The sequence below is a fragment of the Galeopterus variegatus genome, unplaced genomic scaffold (assembly GCF_000696425.1).
Source record: "Galeopterus variegatus unplaced genomic scaffold, G_variegatus-3.0.2 Scaffold2516, whole genome shotgun sequence".
Lineage (NCBI taxonomy): Eukaryota > Metazoa > Chordata > Mammalia > Dermoptera > Cynocephalidae > Galeopterus > Galeopterus variegatus.
In genome coordinates, this window is record NW_007728627.1 from 253,126 (window position 1) to 266,878 (window position 13,753).

At 41.8% G+C, this 13,753-nt stretch overlaps 1 protein-coding gene across 4 annotated transcripts in view; it reads left to right on the plus strand.

Moving 5' to 3' along the window:
* POGLUT1 (protein O-glucosyltransferase 1) overlaps window positions 1-13,753 on the plus strand; it is a 34,334-nt gene that overhangs the window by 7,519 nt on the left and 13,062 nt on the right. The window contains exons 1-5 of one of the 4 annotated variants that reach the window (XM_008582084.1): window positions 3,535-3,665; window positions 4,356-4,446; window positions 5,533-5,676; window positions 10,249-10,384; window positions 12,835-12,956. In XM_008582084.1, coding sequence (XP_008580306.1) covers window positions 3,581-3,665; window positions 4,356-4,446; window positions 5,533-5,676; window positions 10,249-10,384; window positions 12,835-12,956 — 578 coding nt within the window. In that variant the 5' untranslated portion in view covers window positions 3,535-3,580. Of the gene's footprint in view, window positions 1-3,534; window positions 3,666-3,968; window positions 4,317-4,355; window positions 4,447-5,532; window positions 5,677-10,248; window positions 10,385-12,834; window positions 12,957-13,753 lie in introns of those variants that run through there. The other 3 variants (XM_008582086.1, XM_008582085.1, XM_008582087.1) reach the window with 3 other exon arrangements.

The following is a 13,753-nucleotide window of genomic DNA, read 5'->3' on the forward strand; positions in this document are numbered from 1 at the left end:
CCACAGGCCCCGGGGTGCCCCGCGTTGAGGTAAGCAAATGGCACGTCTCAGTGCGGAGCCAAGCCAAGCAGAGATGGATGGCCTGCCTGCACTAAGCCGGCCGTCCCCGCCCCCACCCGAGAAAATGGAGGCAGCTCTGTTGTGGGCGCCTAGCCTGGTGTGGTAGGCAGGAGCCAGGCGGGCGGGGAGCAGTCGGGCTTCGCCCCGCAAGTGGGGCTGGGCTGGGGGTGACTCACAGAGCTTGCAGGGTTGGGCCGGTCCGGCGCGTTCCACTCCGTTTCTGTGTCGTCTCAGCAGATTTACTTGGCCTTTGTTGTCTTGGGCTGCTCGCTTGTACCCGCAGCAGGGCTTGGGCGCTCTCAGGAGTCTTCTTTTGTGTCGGCCCTAAAACCTCGAACCTGTTGTTGCTTGTTTGTCGATGTAGGTTCATTGTTGAAAGATTTATTCGTTTTTTGTTGCTCTTGGAGATGCAAATAGTATTCTGGTATCACAGTGCACACTTCTCAGGATCGCGCTGTCTCCTGGCACGGCTGCTCCATTCCCGTCACCATCTTAGAATCCAGACCTCACATGTCTTAATGTTATTTGTAACAGTAGATATTTTACTCTATTCAAGGTAATTTTGTTTTAATTTAATAAAATCACTTTATCACCAATCCTAGGAAATTTTCGTTGCTTATTCTTTTACAAAGAAGAGCCTATTTTAACCCTAACCTTCATTTTCTTTTTTTATCTTGTTTTGGATCCAAGAAACAGCTCCCTGTTTCTGTGGGTAATAAACTTGTAAAAATTATATGCAGCATAGAAGCCGGGCAAAGACTTCTGCTCACAGAAAGTTGTGGTTATAGAAAATAAAGACTCCTATTAAAGTTTAAAAAAATTATTCTTCACTATATTCATTTTAGACTAACTTAGAAAGTGGAGGTTTTTGCAATATTCATCTATATAGTACACTGTCTTAGTTATTTGCTTTTGATGAAGTATTTATTTTGATATGACCCATTGTTAGCTAATAAACATTATTTTATCTGACATTATTCCTCAACATGCATCCTAAATCCTTCACTACTGTCAATCCAGATTCTACCTCCACCTTCTGCAAATTATGGCTTCCACATTTTTAGTGTCTCCAGCACATTATTCCTTAACTGCAACTTAACCCCAACATTTCCTTTTCTTCAGTCTGAAATACATTCCTCCTACCCCTTTCTCCATATTTCCAGATCATATTGATCTTTTCCTCCACTGAAATCAGTAGCACATACATGTTGCCTTAAATTATAAATTATCTCTGGGAAAGCATATTTGTCTTCTAGTTCTAAACTCCTTGGGGGCACAGATATGGTCTTGTACTGTATTTCTCTGTATTTCCACGAAGCCTAGGATGTTACTATGCACATTTTAGACAATGAATTGTTGCTTTGTGTTGCTTTGCCCCTCACGCTTTGTGTTGCTTCGCCCCCCACAATTTGTCACCCCACTTCCCCTGGGTGACAGAGATGCAAAGGATTACTCAAAGCCCATCTCTCTGAGCAGTGAGAGGCCCCAAAGCGGTTAACTTCCCTTGGGAATGCTCAAGCGAGAGACACCCTTCCTTGGGAAAATTAATGCCGAATTGGGGTTCTCTTCCTGCATTTATTTTCCAGACCAGGAAGTTACAGGAAGAGAACAAAGGTGGGGTTATAGTTTAACAATATAGGCTGGTAACTTTCAGTGAAACAAGCCAGATGACATTCCATGAAGGCAATTAAGTGGTCTTATCAACACAAGCTTGATCTTAGCAAACATTCCTTCTTATAGCAATTTCTCAGTATCTTTACATAACAATCAGTAACTAGTCTGTCTTTGAGCCTGCAACCTGCTTGCTGTGCCACAATTCTTTATCTCACACCAGAGACTTATAGCCTGAGGAAAATTTCCTGTCCTTGCAAAGTCAATATTTGAAACTGCAAGGCTTTGGAAAACCAGGCCCTCTGAAGTACATATGGTTTATAGTATATTCCACATTAAATATTTGTAGTTATACGATCACTATAATAACCAAAAGAATCTGCTCTAACTAGTTCAGCTAAATTGTAGTCCCTTGGGAGTTCTGGGATAAATCAGTAGTCACATTGACTTGTCCTGGAAAACGTTATCATGAGACCAGTTTCACTTAGAAGCAGACTTAATGGCACTAGAAAGCCATAATATAACTTAGAATGCTTCTTGTAACTCTTATGTAACCTAGTAACAATCCAAAATCTAAGTCATGTTCAACCAGTAGAAAACCTGATAAAGTAGGCAGCGCTGTCCTCTCTCCTTTGACAACTCTCCCATCTTGTGATTATAAAATGCTAAGCTCTGCTGGCCCTCTTTGTTTTCTTGGTGGTTTTTGTTGTTGTTGTTGTTGTTTGGCGACTGGCCGGTACAGGGTATCCAAACCATTGACCATGCTCTCACCAACTGAGCAAATCAGGCAGCTCCTTGATGGCCCTGTTTGGAACACATTTCTTAAAGGCAACCTGACTATGCATCTGCCTGGTTGCAATCGTCATATTGGCTCAATAAATCCTTACTATATGTATTTGGCCTCAGTTACTTTTTTAGGTCAACATATACCTATACTGTCCACTGTCAAAAACAAAATTTCAACAAATTTAATTTAAAGACCTAATTGACTTTTATGAATTGGCAGCATCCCATCTGTGAAAAAGAAAGGTGTTCCAATGAGCTGAACAGAGGGGGTTGGCTTTATACGCAGAAAAGGGCTGAAAAAGACATAAATAAAGACCAAAAAGTGAGTTGGTTATTTCAGTTATTTTCCTTACAGACTTTAAACAGGTGACTTCTTTATAATGCCTGCTCAAGTGGACTGGGCCCCTTCTGATTGGTTGCTGTGAATCTCCTGTTTTTCTGAAAAACTGGCCCATTTTAAAATTCAGTTTGACTAGGACTTGTGACTCCATTCTAGTTCTAGTGTGGTCTGAAGGAGCCTAGTGCAGGAGCTCAGTCCAAAACAATGGCCTCCCATAAATTTTATTTAACACACCATTTTTTTCTCATGTGTAAGTCACCTCAACTATTATAAATTCCTATTACAACGGGACCTATTAACTATTTGCGACCCTTTGGGGGGTCTAACGGTGCTGTACACCTTTACATACTCAACAAATCCATGCTACTTAATAAGAAGCAGTTCGATGTTGTAGAAAGAACTATCTAGCCCAGGCTTTGTGACAAGGCTCTGCTGTGCCACTAACTGAAGCTGTGGGCAAGAAATGTATTCCCCTCTGACCTTCAGGTTTCTGGCGACAGAGAATAAGAAGTTTTCGGTATGTTATAGAACAGAAGGAATCACCAGTATTAGACGTATTTTCCCAGGGGATATTGGGGAGGGAGGACAGTGAGCTGAGCATTCTCCGCAGCTTCCGGGCGCCGCTCTCCCAGGGAAACTCCGCCGCAGACCCGGCTGGGGCCGGGGGAGGGGAGCGGCGCGGCCATCTTTGTGCGGGGCGGCCCGAGGCCCACGTGCTGCGGCTCTCGCGTCATGTTTGTGAGGGGCCGCGCTTCCGCCGGCGCCGCAGCGAGTCAGCGGGCCATGGAGGGGCGGTCGAGCTGGCCGCTTCGGCGCTGGCTGCTGTTGCTGCTCCTGCCCCCAGTGCTGGGCCGCCAGAAGGAGTCAGGTGGGCCCCGGGCAGGGCCGAGCTTGGCGCTCGGGCTCGGGAACTGGCCGGGGTCTGCAGCCGCTCCCCGCCCCTTCACTCCCCGGCGCGGCCGGCGCCCTGGAGGATGCTGTGGCCGCTGTAGCGCAGAGCTGGGCAGCAGGCACCGGGCTACCCGGGGACGGAGAGTGAGGGTGTCTGGGTCTCTGCCCCCGCCTGGAGAGTAACCCATCCTCCGGAATTCGAAGTGATAGGGAGGAGAGGGAATTCCCTTGTTCACCCGCACGTATCGCCCCGTTTGGCTACTCTGTACCTCCCCAAAACACTCTGGGGGGAGAATTTCCTGTGTGTGTATATGTGTTGCCAGAAGAGATGAACGGAGGGTTAATGTCTGTGGCTTTTAATTGGTTCTCTTTATGCGGCTGAATTTGATTAGTAGAAGGTGGGAATCCTTGACACTATCCAGTGTTTCCATAGCCTTCTGAGGACCGGCCAGTCAGCTTGGGAATTTTACAATTTCATGGATACCTGACGCCCGGGCAGAGGAGCAGACTTGACGTGAGCGCTGGGGAGTTAAAAAATCCTTCCCGGCGGATTGGGATAGGATTTCTGAAAGTTTTGACCTTCTGTTGGTTCTGCTTGCCTGCTGCTAGCAAATAAGAGTGTTCTGGGGTATGTTGTTAAACTCTTAATTTGCTTCACTTTTTGAAGGTTCAAAATGGAAGGTATTTATTGACCAAATTGACAGGTCTTTGGAGAATTATGAACCATGTTCAAGTCAAAACTGCAGCTGCTACCATGGGTAAGTACTTTTCTTTGATATGTCTTTAAGAATTTAGTTTTTGTCACAAGATAGTAGCCTAAGATCCCTGAAGAGACCTTGATTGCAGTCGTCAGAGAGCCAAGCATTTTAAGAAGAAATGCCCTGGGATAGAAAAGGCCCAGGTGGCCTCTGCATTACCGCTGAGTCGTCTCCCTGTGGGATTTAGGGCATGTGCTTATCTGTTTTTCCCACTGGACGGCAAGCTTCTTGAGGTCAGGGTCTGTGTCTCATTCACTGTTGTATCCCTCATGCTGGCCCTCAGTAAGTACTCAATAAATATAGTTGAAGGAATAAACATATTTGTCAGTGAATCTAATAATAAATTTCCTGTTGGTTACCTTTAAAATATGCATATGAGGGCTGGTGCATGGTATGGTAGAAACTTCAAAGCAGACTTGGGTTCTAGTCTCAGAACTCCCACTAATTCCTCCCCCCCCACCCCCCCACCCCGCAAGCCACTTAATTTCCCTGGGTCTCACATCCCTCACCGCTAAATGACAGGGTCTTTTTAGCTCCTCATTATGTTATTCTGACTTCTCATAAAATTAACCTGATTCTTATGATATTGGAAACTTACTGTGTACTGAACTTTAAAAGGGATACAAAACAGTGCAATTTCTGGTTGCTGCTGTCAGGCTGCAGGAGTAGGTGTGAGTGGTGCAGGCCAGACAGACCAGAACAAGGGTCTCAGACAGAGTTAGTCTGTAAGGCATAAACCATATCCGCTGTGGGATCCACAGGAGGGGATGTCAGTAGGACTGCAGCAACTGGGGAGGACGTGGTTGTTGTATGAGTAGTGAAGGAAGACTATGGAGCAGGCGAGGGAGGGGCAACCCAGATGGAGGAAAAGAGACATTGACTTACTTCTTACTTTTTGTGGCTTTGTTGTGTTTGGTGTTTTAGATTACCAAGGGTGCTGGTGGAGAAGAGTTGCTCATTTCTGCCCTCTGTTCTTTCCATCAGCTTACTGTGTTCTCTAATATGAAACCTAATTTCACTTAGGAAGGAGGTAGAATGGTACTGCTTTCTCAGCCTGTTTCCTTGATGATTCCCATTCTTTGCCAGTGTCATAGAAGAGGCTCTGACTCCTTTCCGAGGAGGTATCTCCAGGAAGATGATGACAGAGGTAGTCAGACGGAAGCTAGGGACCCACTATCAGATCATTAAGAACAGATTATACCGAGAGAATGACTGCATGTTTCCCTCGAGGTAAGAATTATGAGTTGGATGTATTTTCTGATCTCATCATTACTTATTAGCTTACTTAAAGTTCTAATAGAGAAGCTAATTCAGGAGACTGACAAGAGAATCCCTCCTCATGTTTTAAGGGGACTACAAAATAGTGACAAGTTCTTTTCCTTGCCTGGGAATTTTTTTTGTCAGCTCCTCCATCAAAGCTTCCTCTGTCTTTGTGAGGCTGGGGCACATCACTGGTTGTACTGGCTGTGGCTCTGCCCCTTGTGCTCCTTCCCCAGATGTACTAGCTGCAGGAAGCAGGCTGAGGAGACCTTGCAGGAGTAAGACAGGCTGAAGGAGGAGGAGAAGCATAGGTATTTACTTAGTGTGTTTCATGGCCCAGATATTGTTCTAGATACTCAGTATTTGAGTGGAGATGAAGTCAAAAGAAGTAACTAGGGCCACAAATTACAGTAGCCAGGACTTCAGCTGTGAGAGTTGAGGTAACATGTCAGTGGGCTGAGGGTTGGGGGGGAACAGGGAGGGTCACAGACTGAGCCTGGAAGTTGGACTTAAGCAGCATTACAAACACAAAATGATAACCCTCCTTTTTTTTTTTTTAATTCAGATCTTTATAAAATTAAGAGATACAAAGCCCAGGGGCATGGTATTCCCTTTTTAAAGATCCTCTTTCTTTTTTTTTTTTCCTTTTTGTCTTTTTTTTCCGCGTCCGGCAGCGGATCGCAACCCTCAGTGTCTCGCCCGTACCGGACCGAGACCGGCAACGGGATCGCAACCCTCAGTGTTGCTCTCGCACCTCGCTCAGCCAGTGAGCGGGAACCGGTCTGTATGTGGGATCCAAACCCTCGGCGGGAGCGCCACCGCGCTCCCAAGCGGCGCACGTGCCACCGGGCCGGCCCCTAAAGATCCTCTTTCTTTTTTTTTTTTCCTTTTTGTCTTTTTTTTCCGCGTCCGGCAGCGGATCGCAACCCTCAGTGTTGCTCTCGCACCTCGCTCAGCCAGTGAGCGGGAACCGGTCTGTATGTGGGATCCAAACCCTCGGCGGGAGCGCCACCGCGCTCCCAAGCGGCGCACGTGCCACCGGGCCGGCCCCTAAAGATCCTCTTTCTAAACAGTCCCTATTTATCAATAAAAGTAAAATGTACAGTGTTGCAAGAAAAATGCATTCATTTAGACTTAAAGATTTATATTATTTGCCTTTAACAGCAACTTTATTACAAATAAATACATATTTACTGTCAAAATATGTGAAAACAACAACAAAAAGAGATCACTTAATAATCCCACAACCCTGAGGAAATCAGTTACATTTTGGATAGTAAGTGTCAGGAGGAAATAAGGTTGTAGTGGGGAAAATCATTAAGGTATTTTAAACAGACATTTGTTTCATTAATTGGGACAATACTAGAGACTTTAAATACAAAGTATAAGCATAGAGGAATTTCTAATTTCCACAAATGAGAAGTAAAATATGAATGTAGACATGGTTGGACTTCAAAAGTTTACCCAATGTTTAATGGTTTTCGCACAATATCCAGATGAGGGCCGGCCCGTGACTCACTCGGGAGGCTATAGTGCTGATAACACCAAGGCCATGGGTTCGGATCCTATATAGGGATGGCCAGTTCGCTCACTGGCTGAGCGTGGTGCAGGCAACACCAAGCCAAGGGTTAAGATCCCCTTACCGGTCATCTTTTAAAAACAAAAAACAAAAAAAAACAATTCCCAGATGAAATACTTTCAAAGTTTGTGAAAGGCACATATGTCTTATTCTTGACCTCAGAGCATTTGAGTCAGAAACATGAGTTGTTATAAATGTTCTTAAGGGACCCCAGGATCTTTCATTGGCAATAAAATAGTCTGTATTTCCAATGAAACTGAAAGTGCCTTATCCCAGCTACATAGACAATTAAGGAAAACAGAGATGGACAAAATACAAATAGAATGAAATATTCCCAACCACTGTCTTTAATGAAATGCACACAGTTGTATAATATCTCAAATATTGCCATCTAGCTACAAATAATATCATTCTATATCTAGATACTTTTAATTCATACAGTTTAAGAAATTCGTATGACATTTTAAAAATTCAGTTTTGAACCAAACAAAATATAAACTCAGCATTTCAAGGATGAGCTGAGGGATTTTGCTGAGAAACTAGAGGTCCATCTAATTAACACTAGAGATTAAATCATATCAAAGATGAGGAGTGATTGTATTTTTAAATAACAGCTTTATTGAAGTGTGGTTGGCATAAACTACACATATTTAAAGTGTACAATTTAAATGTTTTCACAAAAAAAATAAGAGAAGTGAGATATGTTAATTAGCTTAATTTACTCATTTTACAATGTAAACGTATCTCAAATATCACATTATACCCCGTAAATATGTACAATTATTATTTGTCTATTAAAAAAAGGCATACACTTTGATAAGCTTTGATGTATGTTTATGCCAGTGTAATGAAGATATCCATCACAACCAAAGTTTCCTTTTGCCTCTTTGCAATCCCTCTCTCCTGCCCCCTTCATATCTTCCTCCCCCCACATATCCACTGATCTGCTTTCTCATTATAGATTATTTTCTTTTTTTTTTTTTTTTTTTTTTTTTTTTTTTAATTTAAAGATGACCGGTAAGGGGATCTTAACCTTGTCTTGGTGTTGTCAGCACCACACTCAGCCAGTGAGCGAACCAGCCATCCCTATGTGGGATCCGAACCCGTGGCCTTGGTGTTACAGGCCGGCCCCCCTCATTATAGATTATTTTCTAAAGTTTTATATAAATGGAATCATATAGCATATGAGAGAGTGCTGTTTTAAAAGCTGAATATGAAAGAAAATACAAGTGTTTTAGCTGTAATGTGTAAATTGTATTGCAATGATAATTATTTTTAACTTTTTAACTAGATTTTTTTTTTGTATCAAAAGAATATTACATGCACACAGTGAAATATGTGGATAACTCAAAAGGTTATTCAGTGAAACAGCAGTTTCTCTTCCACCTTAGACCCCCAGACCTCTACTCTTTGAGACTTCTTTTCAAAACACTACCTGCATAGTTTGTTATATATCCTTCTGGAAACAGTCTGTGCATTTATAAGCATCTAGACTCATCAGCAAACTAGAACATGCTATATCTTCTGTTCTGCCGCTTACTTTTCCATAGAACAGTAGATTCTGTGATTGTTCTATAAGAGTACATACATAGAGAGCACCTCATTCTTTCATGCTGCATAATAATCCATTGTATAGATTTCATTATTCAGTCCTCTATCCATGGACATTTAAATTATTCCTCACCACACTCTTGTTATTTTTGGCTAATGCAAACAGTGCTGCAGTGAACATCCTTGTACATATACCTTTGAGCACTCATGTAAATATATGTGTAGGCTAAATTCCTAGAATTGGAATAACTAGGCCAATTAATGTCTTTTTAAAATCTTGATAAATAGAAGCAAATTGTCCTCCAGAGAGGTTGTGTCTGTTTACACTTCCACCACCTGCATCAAGTGCTCTGAATAGACCTCACACCTTCAGCCAACACTGTGTTTTATCAGACGTCTTGATCTTTGCCAATCTGATAGGTAAAATTGGCGTCTAGTTTCATTGACATTTCTTCATTATTAATACAGGTAAGCATCTTTTCCTGTATTTATGAACCACTGATATTTTTTGCAGTTATCTCTGTCTATATAAAACAGTTATCTCTCTATATATAAAACAAAATTTTAAGTCAGCCATTTCCATGCTGCCAGAAAATTTTGACCAAGCCTTAAAACACCGCCCCTACTATGGTGCTGGTAAGGACCTCAAAGGATGGGGCAGAAACAAAGCTAAACTGTCAGTGTATCTTCTCTTTCTTTTAAGAAGTCCTTTGTGATGTTCAATGAATCTAGTCAGAAAGCAAAGTTACAATATTCATGGTCATGTATGTAACACTTTTTCTGGCTTGCAAAAGTAATTTTGATTGTTTTGTTTTTGGCAGCTGGCCAGTTCCAGGATCTGAACCCATGATCTTGGTATTATAAGGCTATGCTCTAACCAACTGAGCTAACTGGCCAGCCCAAAACTGATTTTGATAGTGTTCTATATTCTGGTTGAAGGTAATGAAAGCCTTTCTAGCTTTCCTTCATGAACTGTAAGACTTAATTATAGTGGAAGTAAAAATGGTGTCTTTGTGAGAAGCAAAGCAGAGGAACACAGTTAGAAAATTAGTTTTGCTAGTTTCATCAGAATTTGTATCTTGCCTACTAGTCAAAACTAATTCATATAAGGGAAATAAAGAAAATAAACTGGGAATGAATAGAGAAGTAGTGGGAGTAGCAATAATATTCCCTTCAATGCTATGATGGTTTATTTGGAAAACTTTACTAAGTATTGTAAACTGGAGCAGCTTAGCTAGGAATGATAACTTATACAATAGTCTCTTTAGAAGCATTGCTTTCTGGAGACTTTGTAGTAGGCTGATGTTCTGAACACTGGCTGATTTTTTACTTTAAAGTGTGAAGGGGGCCCTGCCTTGTCCTAGAGCCTGTAGGCCCTGCTCTGGTGAATTTGTGGTATTTCTGGTTGACAGGTGTAGTGGTGTTGAACACTTTATTTTGGAAGTTATCAGGCGCCTCCCTGACATGGAGATGGTGATCAATGTACGAGATTATCCTCAGGTTCCTAAATGGATGGAGCCTGCCATCCCAGTCTTCTCCTTCAGTAAGGTATGTACAGGAAGAGCCACATGGGGGAATGGATGAGCAGGAGATCATTGTCCTATGACAGAGTCTGATGAGTAAGGATGAGGATGAGGCCTGTGGTCCAGGAATGGGTCTGTGTACCTGTTAGTGTCACAGTAGTTGAGCAGTAAGACTGAGAAGATGGAGTTGAGGACCCGTACATAAGTAACGTGAGTAAGATTGCTTAAGTGTCTGTAGGGCTAGGAATGGAGGCTAGGAAGTGAGAGACCTGAGGAACCTACAAGACATCACAGGTGGGGCTCAGAGATTCTACAGAGCAGGGGAGAGAAGAGTCCGAGAAAGCTCATGGGCTTGGAGTTAGGGAATACCTTCACTCAAAAAAGTTGTTGAGTTCCAAAAATGTATATATCAGCCATAACGCTGGGTATCGTTTATCCTGTCACTGTATTTCAGGGGCCCAGCATGGCTAAAAGTGAACCTGAAGGTGCCAGATAACTCTACCCAGTTTGTGTCTAAGTAGCGCATTGAGGGGATAGGCCTGGGATAGCCAAGAGGGTTATGAGAAAAGATGATCTTTTGCACTCATTGCAGAGGATAGGAGTATCTAGGACACACCTGTGGGCTTGTAGAACTTGGGACAGTGAATATCTTGTCACTGCACAGGTTCATGCAAATGGTGTATTGGCAGGGACAGGTCTCGGTTCCCTGGAGACTAGGTATGAAAGCATTTGGGGGTGGGGGTGGGGGTGGGGAGGCGAGAAGAGAGTGGATGGAAGATTCTGTGGAGGAAGAGTGGGATTAGGAAACACCTATGGACTCTGAGAAGAGGAACACTATTTCTGATCTGGCTTCTCTAGAGTAAAGGGACCTTTTATCCCCACTTTTTCTTTATCAAGTTTACTTTCTCTCCAGACTGGTTTATTCCCTGTATTGCGAATGGGCTGGGGCTACATTTATATTGCATTTCCCGTGGTTTAGCCTCATTTCTGAAAAGTGTTTAGTTCCATTGTTTATGTGAAACTCTCCCACAAGAACAGATAGAGGCTCCCATGTAAGTCAGTAAGGACTTTGTGTTTGTTATTTGTCTGTTGTTTCTGTGGATAGTAAAATATGACCATCAGTGTGCTAACTTTTCTTTCATCTTCACTTCCCTCCTTTTTTTTTTTTAATAGGTGACTTCTAGTTTCCAAGGGAGGGATATTAATCTGTCAACTTCATAGTTAATTATGCAGCTTCTGTTGCCATTGTTTAAGTATTTGAGAGAAGGCAAACACTATATTACCCACGTAATTCCAGCGGAAGAAACAGTAGAGTTAGAGGTTTATCAGTGGACAGATTTTGAACAGAAGTAACCATAAAAAGTGAACAGATTGTTTCAAACTTTCTTCAAAAGATGTGTGGTAACACTCCCTTCCCCATTCTTCCCATTGGCACTTTTGACACCAATCAATGAATAACTAAGAATTTATTGGCCAAACAGTGTGAGCTCAACAGTGCCACAGTGTTGGATAACACTAGCCAACACTTATTAAGTATTTGTTCTGTGCCAGATATTGTTCTAAGCTTTTTACATGTATTAACTCATTTAATATTCAAAATAAGCCTATTAGGTAAATAGTATTATTGATATTATTATTTCCCCCATTACAATGATAAGGAAACTGAGGTATAGGAAGATTAAGTAACTTGCCTAGAGTTGTAATCCGTCTTTTTTTTTTTTTTTTTTTTTTTTTTTTTGGCGGCTGGCCATTAAGGGGATCTGAACCCTTAACCTTGGTATTACAACACACCGCTGTAACCAACTGATCTGATTGGCTGGCCCCATTAACTTGCCTAGAGTTGTAATCCGTCTTTTTTTTTTTTTTTGGCGGCTGGCCATTAAGGGGATCTGAACCCTTAACCTTGGTATTACAACACCCCGCTGTAACCAACTGATCTGATTGGCTGGCCCCATTAACTTGCCTAGAGTTGTAAAGAGGTGGAGTCAGCATTCAAATTGATATGATATGTCTCTAGAGCCCACGCTCTTAACCATTGTGCTGTATTTCCTGCTTCTTGCTCTCAGAAGACCTACTAGAAAATAACCAAGACCTGGTAAGACAGTATAAATTCCAAGTATAATAGCAGTTAAATGGCGAGAGAGCTCTGTGATTATTCAGAATTGGGTATATTATTTCCTTAAGCTAAAAACCTTAATAGTGTGTATACTCTAGAAAAATAATATTGGGGAACTGAAAAAGTTGACCTTTAGTTTGATTCTAAATTCTGGGGCTCAGTGAGCCCATGAATTTTAATCCATGGTCACTTTTGTCTTTTAATATCTAGAGCCTAGGCTCTGCAGACTAGGGAAAGTATATTGTTGGCATTGTGACTAGAGCAAGACCTTTGTCCAAATCCTCTGACATGAATGCAGTTTGCTGCTTCTTGCTATGTTCAGATACTGATTTAGAACAACCTCTCTATTTCTATCAAAGACATCAGAGTACCACGATATCATGTATCCTGCTTGGACATTTTGGGAAGGGGGACCTGCTGTTTGGCCAATTTATCCTACAGGTCTTGGACGGTGGGACCTCTTCAGAGAAGATCTGGTAAGGTAGGTCTTTTAAAAAGGTTTTATTTTTTTCCTGTTTGTTTCTTGAATTAAGCTGTAGAATATAACCAATTATTTACTTTAAAATGACTAACTTTTAAGTTAAAAATTAAAAAACCAAAACTGTTTATAGCATAGTAATTTTGTATGTGTATAAAAATACTTACATATCCATAGAAAAGGGCAGAGGAATCTATCCTAAACTATCAGCAATGCCTCTGTGGAAGGCATTCTGGGAGCCTTTTGTTTTCTTGTTTAAATTTTTCTGTAGTTTTAAGGTTCTTTAAATAATAGTGAATTACATTCATAATCAGAAAAATGGATGACAGTCTTGTGGGGAGGATAGAAAGTTTCTTAGAAGAACATAAAGGTACTTGATGATTTAGAGCTAAGTACTTTAGGTGGAATGAGGGAACATAAATGTCCCGTAAGTATCTCAAATGCAAGCTTATTCCAGACCCTCTCTGATTCATGACTGAGACATGCCTTGGCCTGTTGACACTGTCCTGCCAGCATTTCAGAATTTAGATTGTCTAGGTCATCCAAGCTATAGGTATTTCTTACCTAGCTACATTTTACGTTAATGATTCAAACAACATTGGTGCGTCATTAGGGAACTTACAGAAACAGTCTTTATAGGTCTTCTCTTAGGTATAAGGAAAGCAATAATTTAATTCAACTTTACTTCCACAAATATGTCTCACCTCTCCTAAGTGTGGCTAAAGATTCAAAGGGTATTATGAGAATGTCTCCTTAGTGAAGAAGGAACCACATTCTTCAGTGGCAATTAGAGCCCTCTG